General features: G+C 36.2%; 1 protein-coding gene across 2 annotated transcripts; it reads left to right on the forward strand.

Annotated features, from left to right (window-relative positions):
- Positions 1-2,787: 2,787 nt before the first annotated feature.
- LOC121258248 (NADH dehydrogenase [ubiquinone] flavoprotein 2, mitochondrial) lies at positions 2,788-13,127 on the forward strand. Of its 2 annotated transcripts, XM_041159683.1 has the most exons (10): positions 2,788-3,025; positions 3,127-3,165; positions 3,313-3,378; positions 5,698-5,814; positions 11,073-11,150; positions 11,245-11,350; positions 11,473-11,519; positions 12,303-12,380; positions 12,480-12,545; positions 12,690-13,127. In XM_041159683.1, the coding sequence occupies exons 1-10, from the start codon at positions 2,969-2,971 to the stop codon at positions 12,795-12,797; spliced, it is 762 nt and encodes a 253-aa protein (XP_041015617.1). In that variant the 5' UTR covers positions 2,788-2,968; the 3' UTR covers positions 12,798-13,127. The 2 variants fall into 2 exon arrangements, with proteins under 2 accessions (XP_041015617.1, XP_041015618.1); XM_041159684.1 differs by lacking the exon at positions 12,303-12,380 and having other exon boundaries at positions 2,847-3,025.
- Positions 13,128-16,384: the final 3,257 nt, after the last annotated feature.

Raw genomic sequence — 16,384 nt, forward strand, 5'->3', positions numbered from 1 at the left:
AACTACAAATACTAATCTATTTATCTTCTCAATATTCTCTCAATATTTATCACATATGGTCTTCATCCTCGTAGTTATAGCAGATAGCAATCCCCTAAAGTCAGCAAAACTATTTTTCAAGTGGAAGTGAAGCCCAGAGGCTCGTTGAAGTATAAGTTCACAGTCGTATATTTGGATTCAGATACCCGCATAGTTATGTCATAAAATTTTTTCAAAATCTGAACAAAGTACCTCACACTAGTCCAATCATGTGTGTTTGGCGCATCGAGCCCCTGTCCTATTGGCTCCAACAAAGCATATCTCAAGCCTCCATCCTCGACCTTCATCTGCTCGAACTCTCTTTGGTACTTCTGTGCGACATCCAACATCATGTATGTAGAATTCTATCGAGTCGGAACATCCAAGTACAACATACTAGAACATCCAATTTAAAGCTATTTTGCTATTACCTTAAAACTTGTCAGGCCTTTGGGAGAAGCCCTCACATAATCGCACAATACTACGGACTCTAGTAATGGAATCATCAACCTCTTTTAACCCCTCAACAACTATGAGGTTGATGATATGAGCACAACATCAAATATGAATAAACTCGTGCTGACAAATGACATCATCTTTCACCGTCGTATTCCGATTGAGCCAATCAATTGCAGTGTCATTGGCACTGGCATTGTCAACTGTAATATACATCACTTTTTGAATTCCCCAATCCTTTATACAACCATCCATCTCCGCCCCAATGGATGCACCCTTATGATCAACAACAATGATATTCAACTTAAATGTACCTACAGGCATGGAGGATACAATATCATGACTTAATTGCAGGAAGCAACCACTACGAGTATACAGTATGGTCAAGTATGCTGTTATAGCCCGTGGGGAAGCTGAGATTTTTATGAAGTTTGCAAGGGCTAGTTACAAGGAGAAAATATGGGATCATGCTACTGGAGTCGTTATTATACAAGAGGCCAGAGGCATGGTAACTGATGCAAGAGGGCACCCACTTGACTTTTCAAAGGGCATTTACCTAGAAGGCCTTCATCGAGGTGTAATTGCATCTGCTGGAGCCAAACTACATCCCAAGATCATTAGTGTCGTTAATGCTAGCTGGGATTCCTCTAGTCTATAAGGTTTTACCATTTTTTACATGATTAGACAGTTGGGAAACTGGGAACCCTAATTTTCTTTTTAAATTCTTCTTGTTCTTATTTTTCTTGTTTGGAGGGAAAGAGGGTTCTAGCTTTTTGTAATTATGGGTTTGTCTATTCAAAGTCACCAATAAATGAAATGTGGACAATACTGTAAGTAAGTGATCCTATTTTATTTGCATAGGATTGTGAATGATGTATTCGGACTTGAGCTTTAGCAGCTAAGGTGGCTTTCTTGCAAAAGATGTGGTCTCTCACTAGTGATTCACCAATAAAATTAGTTCAAAAAACAAAAGTTGGTTAAAATACACTAAGCCTGCAACCATTTACAAATGAACAAGGAAATAGCCAACTACTTGCATAAATTGCTACAAGGTTTATTGGGAGTTCTTTTAAGTTTGGGACATGTGAGGCTCCTGCTTACAAAATAGTCATGGTTCAACTAACCCAAAACTACAACAAGTGGTAATAATGGAGCCAAAATATTGGTTCGTCCGGTGGACAACTACACTGTCTTTTGTGAGAGTCTTTTGCATGCTCTTACTTGGGTACCATTCTTTACAACTACACTGGTGCCATTTCAATGATTTCACAATGTTCCACATTTACAAGCAACCCAAGCCATCCATTTCACAAACACCTTCCCTGTATACACTTCCACTCCACCGTAATCCATTTCATTTTACATTTACAAGCAACCCAACATCATGGCAAAAAATAAGCAACCCAACTTCTAGGCAACCCAACATCATGATAAAAAATAAATATTGCGAAATTTAATTAATTTAGGGCTTGGAGTCTTGGACTACACTAAGTATACTTACTAGTTACGGCGTCGTAAAGGCTAAAGACGCATATGACGACAAGATCAGTGGATCACAACGGCAAATGGGAATGGAGCAATAAAGAAGACAGAGCTGAGAGAGAGGTACAGATAAGATTTAGAAGAAGGGAGGGAGAGAGGGGAAGAAGAAGGAAGAAGGGAGGTCCTACGTTTTGGACCCTCGTGTGAAGAAACGACGTTGTTCCACAATAAGTGGAACGATGTCGTTCCACACTGAGAGTCACTCCTACTCCGAATTTTGATAACTCCGATTCCGTCAGAGTCGGAAATGGAATGGAGGTCGGACGGAGTCAAAGTGGGCGAAGGGTTTGCATAGCCTTGGCACCATGCATGCATAAGCAAGATTTTTTGAAATAAACTTTGTAAAATTCTTGTTTATAAAAAAATATAAAATTTTTATATAGAAGTTCTAAAAAACTTCGACTAATTTTTTATATTTAATTTTTAGTTTTTCCTTTTTTTTTCTTGAATTTAAGCTTCGTTAAAAAATTATCTTTGTTTTTGTAAAATCTTAGTTTTTGTTTTTGTTTGGTTGTGTTTTTCATCGTTCAATCTTTAATTTTCTTTTCTTAAAAGAAAGAGTACTGCTAGAGTGTTGCCCAGCAGTGACCACTGGTCGAGCCCTAAGCAAAATTTATTTTTTTATTTTTGTTTTTCATATTTTTTTAATTTCTCTAAATATTTTTAAAAAATAAAAAAATTTAATATATAAATATTAATTTCTTATCAATAAGATAAAAAAATTAAAAAAGAATTAAATATATAAGTGGTGAGGGACAAAATAAGGAGGCATATAGATTATTCTAAAAGAAAATTTTAGTTTTATTTTTCCGATTTTACCAAATATGGGCTTTCTGCCTGACCACAGGGTCCAAACTCGCACCGCACTCCCGTCATAAAAAACCGACAGCTCCAACTAACTCCGGTCTCTTCTCTTCCTCGGCCAAGCTCCGCTCGCCTGCCTCGGACAAAAATGCTGGCTCGCCTCGCCGCCAACCGTCTCCTAGAGATCCGTCAGCTTTTCCGTCAGGTCCCATTCTCTCTCTCTCTCTCTCTCTCTCTCATTTTTCTCTCATCCAGTCACTTCTATCTCTTTCAACCCAGTTTTGAGTCTTCCTATTTGTACTGCAGCCGTTGTCGTCGCGATCCTTCTCTACCGCCCTCAACTACGTGAGTCAATTACTTCCCAATCTTTTCCTTACACCAATCCAATGATTTTTTGTTTTCTTTCCGTTTGCTGATCTGATTATCCGATTTTAATTTGAATAATCTTCATTATTGAAATCTTTTTTTTTTTTTTTAATATTGATTGAGTAGCACATTGATTCTCCGGAAAACAAGCCGGAACTTCCGTGGGAGTTCACTGTTGCAAACAAAGAGAAGGTAAAAGCGACAGCAAATGCGAATATTTTCATATATCGTTATTTTGATTTAGTTTCCCCTTTTCTTGTTTTTTTTTTCCCTATTTTTATATCATTATTTTGATTTAATTTTCATTTTTTCTCTCTGTGTCCGTACTTTTACAAGTTGAATAGTCCCCGAAATCTCTCTGATTTGCCCCAATTTTACCGAATCCTTTCATGACGGTATATGCTCACAAATTTGCACTATAGTATGCATATTTATGCTGAACTTTCAGTTCCAATCCCGGGCATTGGATCATTGATAGTTCGGTTCCCAGGTGAAAGGATGCTGATTATAACAACAGAGTGGTATAAAGTTTTTGACAATGGTTTGGATGTTGTTATACATTATTTTGTTAGTTTTGATGGCGGCATTGTAATAGTTGCTGAAAGTTTTTAGTGTGGCATATTTCCGTGCTTGGCTTGGTTTGAATTTCCAACTGAGTTCAAGCAAACTCTGTGATGTTTGGGGGTAGATAAATACCCCTTCAAGCTTGATTGGACAATTTCTGGCCATACATCCTTCGCATAACCTTTTTTCTATGAGTAATCGAAATTCATTAAAAACCGAGGTACCCAAATACACACATTAAGTGTACGAGAGAATCGCCTAAACAAAAGATAGAGAAAACAAACTACTGAAACCAACTGCGCAGAAGCCTAACCTTGCAATCCAATTTGAACTTCAATCCTTTTTTTCTCATGCCATTCTTCTCACACAAATTCAAGTACTAGAAATTTAATTGGAAAAGTAAAATGTGCCCATTGCAAAGAATTGCATAAGAAAGCATCTGAATTCTCAGAAGATAACCTTTTATTTTATACACTTTATGAGACGTAAGGTGATAATGTTAATTTAGTATTTTACTTACATGTACGGGTTTAGATTATACCTTCTTTGCCTTACTTATAAAATAAAAGATTATACCTTCTTTACCTGTTAGAACTAGATAGGGTGAAATCTGAGGTCCAAGGCCCGCCAAGTGAACGTGTATCATATCCATCGACAAAAGCAAATTTAATTTGTGTTTGAGCTGGATCCTTGAAGTCTTTCTCTTAGTTGAACTAAGCAAAGGGAAAAAAAACTAAAGGGTTCACCATTTCTGGGAGCCACCATGAAGAACAAATTTGTTTTTTGTTTACTCTTTTTTAAGTATAATATTTATGCTAATTGGTTTGGAAAATAGAACAATAGAACTAATGACCAAACCCTGACATGTGAATCTTATGATCAATTTAGTTATAACTGCTTCCTCATAAACTTTGACTTGTAACTTCTAAGAGATACACGAACTGTACGTATATCCATATGTACATAGGTTTGTGTTTTTGCGCACCTTATGATCATCTTTGTTTCTTAGACTCTCACCAAAATTCCTACACTCTCATTGTGCTTTAGAGTTCAAAAATAGTGTTCACCACCATTGTCACAAGCCCTTTAAAACATATTCTAAGCAACAATCAGTGTTATTATTTTCCTCTGGAAAAGACACCCCCCTTGGCGCAGGGGGGGTGGACTGTGTGACACTCTCAGTTCATATGGTAAAGGAAAGGCGAACTATTTTTTGAACATTTTTCTCCTAAAACTTCTTTTTTTTATTGGCACTGGGTGTCCAGGAACAACGTCCTGACTAATCCCGGGGGTACATAGGCCCTCAGCAAAGAGTTTCCAGCAAGTGTACCTCGGTTAATTCAAGGGAAAAATTCCCCAGTTTGATGGCCCAAGAGATTGTTTGCACCCAAAGGGATTTGAACCTTAGACCTGGGGGAGTATACCCCCAAGCCCAAGGCCTTTACTACTTGAGCCAACCCCTAGGGGTTAACTGGCTTTGGTACATTTTTAAAAGGTTGTTGCGTATAAAGGCCATGAATATTCTAGTACAGCTATAATTCTAAGTAATTTTACAGTCTAATACAGCTATTAATCTGGAGTAATTTTCCTCCTTATCCTTTACTGAAGGATGTTTGTTTTGAATATTTCCCATGTTTGAGGGACATGATCGAGTCCTGGGGTGTGATAGTAAGAAATTTTGGGTAGGAATTTCTGCCCCTTGTCTTAGTTGGATGAGTTACATAATCATTTGATGGAAAATAAGAAAAGAAAAGAAAATAATGAATTCCCCAAATTATATAAGATGTTACAAATACAGCTAGTAGATTCTTGATTTCAATATGGAGCTGCTACATAGTTTCATACAACCTATCTAACCACAGCCACCAATGAATCATGATATTGCTCAGCAAGTATAAGTTCTTTGTTGTTAAATATGTTCTAACAATTTAGCTTATGCATTTGCAGGTTAAGGAAATATTGTCTCACTATCCATCAAACTACAAGCAATCTGCCGTGATTCCTCTGCTAGATCTTGCACAGCAGCAGCATGGAGGATGGCTTACTGTTTCATCTATGAATGCAGTATGTTGGCATCATTTATTTGAGAGTTTTGGATTCATCTGATCCTTCATGGACTTATATTGAAGCTTAATGACAAACAAAATATCATGAATGCAAAACACACATGGCACACACTATTTTATATAATAAATTGATCTCTTTTTCATACAAGAATGTATGTGGTTGGCTACAATTGCATATGATGATGCCATTTTCATCGCTATAAAATCAATTTTAATGTTATTACTATGATTGGTCCATCTTGATCATCATCTAGTCATTCATATTTTTCTGTGACATATCAATATCTAAAAGTATCTGTAATATACAGAGGATAAAATCTAAACTTGATCTAAAATAAGCATCACCACTCTTTGCCTATTGTTATTGAAAACTCTTAGGGAAGTAATAATAACTGATTACAAAAATCTATGATTTTCGTAATGAAAATAAAGTGGAAACTTGAGATGGCTTTACAGTATCTATAGAATGAGTACTTTACCATTGTTGTAATTTAATTCTAAGCCTAAAACATAGGCTAAGATTCCGGGTCAAGCCCTAGGAAGTAAAAAACTTAAAGCTTGATTTTTGGAAATCTTCAAGAGTGAGGCAGCAAGATGTGACTGGAAAACTTAATCTAAGACATCACCATCTCTTTGCAATATTTTGACATAATGTAGTATCATCAAATGTTATTGAAGACTATGCCTAATTTGATTCCATGGACATAATAATGCCCAGCATATTTCAAGGTTATACCCTGCATAGATGGTACCTTATTTTAGTTGCAGGGCACCCTTTTCTGTTGTTTTCACTTCTAGTTTTTCTTTTCATTATTATTATAGAAGTCACTAATAGAATGATATAATTCTGCAGAAATAGAAAGTTAGGTAAAATATTCATGTATTAACATGGCATTAACCGACACAGTTGTTGCATAATCATCTCCATTGATATCTAGAGGGGAAAAGATGTTTTGTTTTCAGCCACCTTCAAGTTTTCTGCTTACACTTTACCAATAGCATTTATACCCTTGGAAAAAAAGAAAAGGAAAAAACTGAAAGCATCTGTTTCCCTTTTCGCTCTTTTGTAGGCGTGATTAATGAAACCCAATTCTACTAAAATTTCACCTCTAGTGGTTGAAGTCCAAACCAAATCGAGCAATTGGCATGATGACATATCTGATGAAACTCCCTTTCTCTTATTATTATTACCAATTGGTACAGTGTCTAGAGCTGTCATGCACACACAATATTCCTCTTCTACTTATCTTTTTTATTTGGGGTTGGGGGTGGTGGGGCATGGGTGACTTATTTTCTTAAATAGATCCAAACTTGGCATTTTCTGCACCCACCCGTTCTCTTTCTCTGCCAGAGCAGAAGCTAACCCAACTAAATTAGTGTATTTAATCCATACTGTCAATTGCTAGGGTGTTGGTGGTAGATGACCACCGCAGGCCTGGATTTTGCAAGATAAATATTTTCCATGCAAGTTGTATGGAAGATCAACAGAGATCCCTTGCAATAGAATCCTCACATTTTAGCACCACATTTAGATTCTTGTTAAAATAAAATGAAAGGTGATCCTCTGTGATAGGTTTTTAATAGGTAATCAAGAAGTTTTATTCATAAGAAAGCCAAAGCCCAATTACACAGGAAGTAGATGGCGTTCTGTACTACATGGTGATCCTTTGTGACAAGTTTCTATAGTACATGGTGTTCTGTAGAAAAAGAGATGGGGAGGGAGGCTTTATGTGAGAAAGTTTTATTTTTGTAAGTAAAAATGTATTAATATCAATAGGCATAACCAAGTACATTGGGTGTATACAAGAGAAAACACCTAGCCCATAATAGAGATCCTCTAATGAACATCACCCAAGAGGGAGAAATTAGAAACCGATCCAATATACACGAAGCCCTATTGGGACAAAACACGCCTCCCCAAAGCAAAGCAAGTCACTGTAACTACCCCAACCCCTTGTTTCCCACAAGACTAATACTCCACTCTAATGATCCTACGAGAACGGAGGAAGGCTTTGTGCCCTTCCTCTAGTCCTCCCTCAACTTGTACCATCTCCCTTTGCATCGTAGTTGATTACCCCAATAAGATGCTTTAACTCCCTACCCTTCTTAAATCTTCATTTTGTTTCAAGCGAGTGACCTGCCTCAATTGCAGTGAGTAGTGCTATGAATTGGTCTTCAAATCCTCCACATGTAATCCCCACACACGGTTGTATCTCATTAAGCTTTTGCAAAACTCCATATGATGATGATCCAACTATAGTGTTTATCAGAGGAAGAGATAACAGGGGGACAATATCTTCCCCAGACACAGCTCCCAACTGTACACCAAGCCCTAAACATTCATCCTCGCAAGGCACCAACGACAAACCCATATCCCCCCCCCCCCCCTTCTCTCCACATCATCTTTTGCATCCAAATCATGTACCTCCTCAACAACTCCATTAGTTCTCTCCAACATGAGTGGTGAGGTCACCATTGGAGGTTTGGGTTGGCGGCAAGTACATCAAGTTCCTTCACCTCCAGCAACCCCTTTCTGTGCAACTTCGATGGACCCTGCATCTGCCTCAGACCTCGGTGTTACACCATTTTCCTTCAACTTTGGCGTGGGTGCCTTAGTTTCTTCAGGGAGAACATTGATCAATGGTGTAACATCGACTATCGGCCTTTCCTGTGTCATCTGTGGTAGAGGACATTCCATTACGAACGTCTCTACGCCAATACCTGATGTAGAACCCACTTTGAATGACCCAGTTTTCCTTTTGACCCACACACTCTCTTGGATCTGAAAGTAAAAAAGGATAAGGATGCAAAAATTAATTCCCATGAAAAAAAAACAGAGAAGGCAGTTGGGAAAGCCCTAATAGGGTCTTTGTTCAAGTGAAGCGAGCTTAGAGCAAGAGAGAGGTTCTTATGAACTTTAAGTCTAATGCACAACTTTTTTTCAAGTTAAACCATATTCATGCAAATTTTGATCCTAATAATTGAGATGGTGCCACAGCTTAACGTGCTTCTCAGTTTTGGTGAATGGGAGCCCTGTTGGTTTTTTTAGCAGTTCCCGTGGGCTTAGACAAGGGGATCCTTTGTGCCCACTCTTTTTTGTTATAGTCATGGAGGCATGCAGTAGAATGATTTCAGTGATGGTCAACAGTGGGTTCTTGACTGGTTTTTCAGTTGGTGATAACCATCGAGATACTCTCCACATTTCTCATTTATTGTTTGCAGATGACACCTTAGTTTTTTGCAAGGCAGAACTTAACCAGATCCAGGCATTAAGGGCATTTCTACTCTGTTTTGAGACTTTGTCGGTTTGAAAGTGAATCTATCCAAGTTAGAACTGGTTTCAATTGGTAATGTTCGGAATATCCGTATGTTGGCTAACACTCTTGGTTGTAAGGTGTCGTCCCTGCCTATGAATTATCTGGGTCTTCCTCTGGGGGCTGCCTCTAGGGCGAAAACCATTTGGGATACAGTTATTGAAAAGATTGAATGAAGATTGGCAGGTTGGAAGAGATTGTATCTGTTGAAAGGGGGTAGGATTACTCTGATCAAAAGTACATTTTCCAATCTACCTACTTATTTCTTATCTTTGTTTCCCATTCCTGCGAGTGTGGCGGCATGCATCAAAAAATTGCATCGTGATTTTCTTTGGAGGGGAATTGGGGAAGAATTTAAATTTCACTTGGTCAAATGGGACAAGATTTGTTCCCCAATCTCTTCTGGTGGTTTGGAAATTAGAAATCTGAGGTTGTTCAACCAGGCTTTACTTGGGAAATGGCTGTGGCGATACAATACAAAACATGAAGCGCTATGGAAGTTGGTGATTGATCACAAATATGGAAGCTTACAGGGGGGATGGTGTTCTCAAGAGGTACGCAGGGTATATGGAGTGGGATTATGGAAGCACATTAGACGAGGGTGGGGAGTGTTTGCTCGTCATACTAGAATAGTGTTTGGAGATGGGTCTGGAACCCAATTTTGGTATGATATTTGGTGCGGAGATAGGGCTCTCAAAGACTCATTCCCCACATTGTTTTTACTTGCCTGTGAGAAGGAAGCATCATTGGCAGATGTTATGGTGATAGATTGGGATTCAATCCAGTGGAATGTACACTTCACTAGGGAGGCCCAAGATTGGGAAATCAGTAGTTTTGTAGAGTTCTTCCAACTCTTATACTCCATGAGATCGAGTAACCAAGGAGCTGATTCCTTATGGTGGACACCTGTCAGAAAAGGTATATTTTTTGTTCCTTTTTTTCTATAAAGCCCACACATTACCACAGAATATTCAATTTCCATGGAAAAAATATGGAGAAATAAGGCTCCTCAGGCGGCATTTTTTGCATGGACTGCGTCTTTCGGGAAGATCTTAACGATTGATAATCTATGGAAACGAGGGATGATAGTGGTGGAATGGTGTTGTATGTGCAAACAAAGTAGTGAGACTGTGGACCATCTTCTACTACACTACGAGATTGCTAGAGCGTTATGGGTAGACATTTTCAGGCGGTTAGAGCTGGCATGGGTTATGCCTGCATCAGTAGTGGAACTTCTAGCATGCTAGTCGAACCTTGGTGGTCTTCCACAAATTTCAGCCGTTTGGAAAATGATTCCTATATGTATTCTTTGGTGCATTTGGTAGGAATGAAATGACTGGATATTTGAAGACCGGGAACGCTCCTTGGAGGGGATTAGATTGCTTGTTGTTAGCACTTTATTTTCTTGGGCCAGATTTGTAGACTTTAATGGCCTTGATTTTCATGAGTTATCTCTTTTCTATTTCTACTGGCGAACTAGGTGTAATCTCTTGTATACTTCGGGTTTACTTGGGCTATGCCTATTCTATTAATATATTATAATCATTTACTTATTTAAAAAAAAAAAAAAACAACAGACTGCTAGTCCTTATGTGGCTTTAGTACATATTTTTCCAGTACAAAGTCATTATTAACACATGGTTCGGCCATTGTCTACATCTGTTCTTATGTTAATAATCTGTTGTCATACTGGTGTTAATGTCAGCCATAGTTTGTCTGATTTAAAGAAACTCTCCCTAAATCGTAATTATGATTGTCTTTATACAGAGAATTGCACATGGTTCTACTGCTTCTATAATATATTTCATCATCTTACTACATGAAAAAAGTCGTTATTTCGCAATTGATGTTCTGATCAAACTTCTTGTGAGTTGACTGAATGTTGTAATGCTGGAGGATATATGTATATTTATGTAATGATAGTGTATTATGGATGCTTCAGGTTGCTAAGATTATAGAAGTTGCTCCTATCCGTGTATATGAGGTTGCTACATTTTATTCGATGTTTAATCGATCAAAGGTGAGAAGTATTTCTTTATTATGATTTTTATACTTCTGCAAGTACCAGGCTACATTTACGGCTTAACTGTGTGGACTTTCTTTTCATTTTGCAGGTTGGCAAGTACCACCTGTTGGTTTGTGGCACAACACCCTGTATGATACGTGGTTCTCGAGAAATTGAAGATGCCTTACTGAAACACCTTGGAGTAAAGCGCAATGGTAGGTTTTAAACAAAAAAAAAAAAAAAAAAAAAAAAACTCATCTTAGACCTCACCAAAAGTCATAAATGTTCTTTAAGTTAAACATTTGAAGAATAAGTTGCCAGTGTTTGCGATGTGCAGAAGTGACTAAAGATGGTCTGTTCTCTGTTGGAGAAATGGAATGCATGGTGAGTTTTTGTTTTGAGTGTTACTGATCCAAGCCTGTAGCTTTTGTTTTTTATATATAAGATAAAATTTTATTGAACCAAGTACATAGGTGTAGCCCAAGTACACAAGAAGTATACAAGAGAGAAATGCCTAGTTACGAGTGAAGAGCTAGAAAAGGATACAATAAATTCAAATCAATAACAGAAGCTAATAAATAAAGTATCAAAAAATAATCTTCTGAGTTCTTCCAACAATTGTTCACGATCTTTAGAGCTCTGATTCTTCCTCTCCAACCAAATACACCACATAAGACATAGGGGGATCATCTTTCCCCTGTAACTTTTTAACAGTACAACTGGCATTAACACTTGTTTTGCTTGACTTGATTCTGGAAATAGAACATTTATTGGAAGGGGAGTAAATGAGATTTTTTTCAAATGGATTTCCTGACAATTTGTTGATGAGCATACTTGAGGTCCAATGTTTAATTATTTCTCAATCTCATTAGTGGCAAAGTATGAGTTGAAATTTGTTGCTGCTTATTCTTCCTGTCACGGTATATTACAAAAGGACCTCTTAGTTATTAATAAAATCTATTCTTACTCATCAAAAAAATATTATTAAAGATTCATTGCTCAACACTTAAAAACTGTGGTGATAAAATGGAATCAAGAGTTAATAGCTTTTCTATATTATATTTTTACTTATTTGACTATCATAGAAATAAGACGAAGATATTTTTGTCATCTTAAACTCATTTTTAAATACTAAGCATGGTGTGGTACAAATTGTTGGTTCTGCAGGGATGTTGTGTGAATGCTCCCATGATTACAGTGGCTGATTACTCTAATGGATCCGAAGGATATACTTACAATTACTATGTCAGTGCATGATCATCCTTTAATTTTGCAAAATTATTGTGAATTCCTCGGTCAAATGATTGGTAACTGTTGGAATTTACTCTTTTATATTAATTTCAGGAAGATGTTACTCCCAGACGAGTTGTTGAGATAGTTGAAATGTTAAGAAGTGGGGAGAAGCTACCGGTAAGGCAATTGTGAATGGGATTAATCAGCTCTTTGTAATTTTTTCCCCTTCCCTTCTAAACCGGAGTTTTCCATTACTTAGTATTTTTGCTGCACTGGTATTCTAATATATATGATTTTCTTTTTCTTTTATTAACGTTTCAGCCTGGTACACAAAATCCACAGCGCATTAAGTGTGGACCAGAAGGAGGGAATACCACTTTGCTGAGTGAGCCCAAGCCACCTCCATGCCGAGATCTTGATGCCTGCTAACTTTATGGTATATGTTGTCTCCAATAATATAAAGCTTGGATACTGTCAGGCTTCCATGAGATGCTCTTGTTGAATCTATAGGATCCTTATCAATTCTTAGAATTCCCTGTGCCAGTAAGTATCTGGTAAATGTTAGTTCCATACAACATATTTTCAAGTCATAAACTTGGTATAAATCAAGATATTTACAAATATCTTCATGGTTGAATAATTGCCATGGTAATTAAGCAGAGGACTCCCATCTCACTTCTAATGTTTAAGGATGTCATGATTTTTATCACCTCAAGATTTGACTGTAAACGTGAGGAAAGGGCTATTCTTTTTGGTGCATTGGATTTTCATTTGATTTATGCATTGAATTATACCATCCTACTTTTGCCTGGTTTACATGATTCTCATATTTGTAAGGTTAGTAGCTAAAGATCAATAAAATCCTGTAAGTTTCATAATTCTGTTTTTCATGTTGAAGGTGCAAAACTACCCCCTGTAAAGATCATCTCAGAAATATATTAATAAGTTCAATACTTCGATTGCACCAAATATTATTTCAATTTGTTGGAATCAACGATCTATAGCAGTTAATAGTTAAAGCAAAGGATCCGATGTGTACCATACAAAATCCAAGGATCTTTTGAAAAAATGGTCCCGTTTGTTTGCAAGATTCAATTGAGATCATTCAGTCTAATTTTAAGTCGAGTCTAACATTCAAACATCCAACTTTTAAATTATTAAACTAATTTCAACTTAAAACTTCTTTACACGTAGGATCCATAATATTTTTTAACTCAGTACATTTTTATACGTGAGATTCATAACATTTTTTAATTTCTTATAAATAGTACTAAACTCATCTTAATATCTAAACACATCTAAATTCATTCTAGATGGATCTCACATAACTCATTCAACTTACTCAACTCATTATTATTCATAAAGAATTCAGTTCAGCTCAACTAAACTCAGCATCTAAATGCAACTTAAATTCAAGAAGAATGTTAGAGTTTGCATATTAGTTTCCTCTTGGATTTTTATTTTTTATTTTTTATTTCTTATGCATTGTGTTTCATAAGCACAATGCAATTATAATTATAAGGGCAATTAGGATTTTTTAGTTGTTCTAAGTACCCATCGATGAATCTTCATAAAGTGTTCTGGCCTACAAAATTCTTACAAAATTGATTAACAATATTGACAAAAAGGCATCATATTTGAAAGGGGTAAACTCAGTCGCAGTGGGGGAGAGAAAAAATGAGAGGGATTGACAAAATTGAAATTGAATGAAGAACAATGTCCATAAAAAAATATGACTTGTAGATAAACATGTCCATAAAAAAAAATTTAAATATTTAAAAAAATAAAAAGAAGAATATAAATAGAATGGACAAAAATATTTAATGAAATACAGTTATTTTGAAAATAAAATAATCTATTTGAAACCTCGTTTATAAAGACATCAATCACATTAATTTGAAAATATGACACATTAAATAATATAAAAATATTTTTCTATTTTATTTTGATATAATTTTAGCCCTACAAGAATTTTCGAATTGTAAATAGCTAAATTCTTTAAAAAATCACAATTCCAATAAAAAGGAAAAAATTTTCTTCAAATTTTGAAGAAATAAAGGATCAAGAGCTACATAGAGCTAGAAGTCCCCAGAAACAAATATACCCCCTACGTGGTTGAAACGATGTGTTTCACTAAGTGGGAAAGAGGAATCGACGAAGTGGAAAGAGGGCAAACATAGACCGACGTCTATCTCTTTCCCCCTACCTTAGCGTGAGACTCATCTTAGCCCTTGTAAGCTCGAGACTACTGTCGCCTTCGTGGAACCATACACTGTGTATTGTCCCCTTCCTCAACAAGGTAATGATTTTGGTTGAACCATACACTGTGTAATTTTCTATGCTACCATACACTTTAAGTGTACAATTTCGGTGGAACCATACATTGAGCCTTAATTTTTATTATTTATGTTCTCTTTGAGTTTCTAATTGGTTGCTTGGATGGTGGGTTTTGTTTTTGCCCACCAAATATTTGCTTTTAGGCTCACTTGGAAAGGCTCACTTGTTTTCTAAACTATAAGTTTGCTAAAAATAAAGTTCTATCAAGATAAACCAAAACTTAAATTTGAAGAAAAAATCAGTTAACAATTTGGTAGGAAAAAAGAAACAAAGGAATTTTTGGAAGCCAATGCACTTCATTGAAATAATATAGTACGACAAGTTGTGTCTTTCTTTTATTTCAATTGCTGATTAATAAGGTTTCGCCTATCATTTACAATGTCGTCAAAAGTTTCAAATTGTTTCATCATTTTGAGATCTCTTCACCCAAAGGCATAAGAGAGGAGTTGGTTTTTCAATGCTAATAATGAAGTAAAGAAACAATTCCAAATTTATTTGCTGAAGGAACATAATCCAAATATAATTTCATATAGAACTTTTCTGCATTCTCTGTTTTGTTGGATGGACTTCTATACATTCCATTGTCGTTGTGTGACGCCCCAACCTTCATTTGGGATGGAATGAAGATTTAAAACGTCAAAACATGCAACACAAGGTTACATACTCTCGTATATGATAGTTAATATGCAACACATCCTAGTATGCAACTAGCAGTATATAATAATCGCAGTAGAAATAAAGGTGAAAGTATAACTTATGCCAGAATAACTAAAATATCTCAATTTCATTAGTAATCATCAAGTTCAAAATACCAATGTAGCATAGACTTAGTACAACTAAGAGTTAAAGTCGAATCATTCTCTTCATGCGATCTAAAGCATGAAGGACTTGTGCCATAAACATCGGGATTAAATCCAATTTCCTCTCAAGATCTAGCTCCTCCTCAATCAGTCGGATCCAGCGCTCCATCTAACTCGTCCTCCTCAAGACCGGACACAACTTCTACCATTCCAAATAGAATGATAGTGGTCTTATAAAAAGTGAGATTTATTCAAAATTTCAGTAAGTTAAACAATCAACTTGCACAAAGATAAATTAAACATGAAGCATGATAAATATGCAATGCATGAGATGTAGAAAAATCAGTATGCATGTCTCCCATCCAGATTCCTTAACATTTTAGAAAAATGGAGACACATGTTTTCATTCAGTAAACATTTTTGCCAACATTTTTGAAATCACAACTTCATCATAAACTTTCATCATTATTAGCAATTCATAATTAACATTATAATGTATGGTAATGTCACAATTCCCCTTATATACACTGTGAGTACCTGCTGTTGTCTGTAGTACAACTCACGTTGAAACTACATTGTCTATAGACTCATTCTCAATGCCTTGGTAAATATAACATAATATCATAACGTGTACACCCACTAGCATTAGGTGTCATAACATATTGATTTCGCTCTGGTGTTCTTTAAAAAGAACTTATTCGAAGCCTGTTGAATGTTCTTTGTCAACCTAGGGGTTATCACTCCATTCTTAAACACTCCAGAGTGGATGGAGGAGTTCCACTAAAATAATTCCTCATCCTAGCCATTGGGGTTGTGACAAAAATTATTTTCATACTATACTTGAAAAAAATATTTTTCATGACATGTGCATACGTAGCA

The sequence above is a fragment of the Juglans microcarpa x Juglans regia genome, chromosome 3S (genome assembly GCF_004785595.1).
Source record: "Juglans microcarpa x Juglans regia isolate MS1-56 chromosome 3S, Jm3101_v1.0, whole genome shotgun sequence".
In the NCBI taxonomy this organism is placed as follows: domain Eukaryota; kingdom Viridiplantae; phylum Streptophyta; class Magnoliopsida; order Fagales; family Juglandaceae; genus Juglans; species Juglans microcarpa x Juglans regia.

Bases quoted from the DNA above. Each gene is read 5' to 3' on its own strand.
- LOC121258248 (XM_041159683.1), top strand. From the start codon at position 2,969: ATGCTGGCTCGCCTCGCCGCCAACCGTCTCCTAGAGATCCGTCAGCTT. The intron at 3,166-3,312 runs GTGAGTCAATTA...TTGATTGAGTAG, and splicing joins TCTCTACCGCCCTCAACTAC to CACATTGATTCTCCGGAAAA. The intron at 12,546-12,689 runs GTAAGGCAATTG...TTAACGTTTCAG, and splicing joins GAAGTGGGGAGAAGCTACCG to CCTGGTACACAAAATCCACA.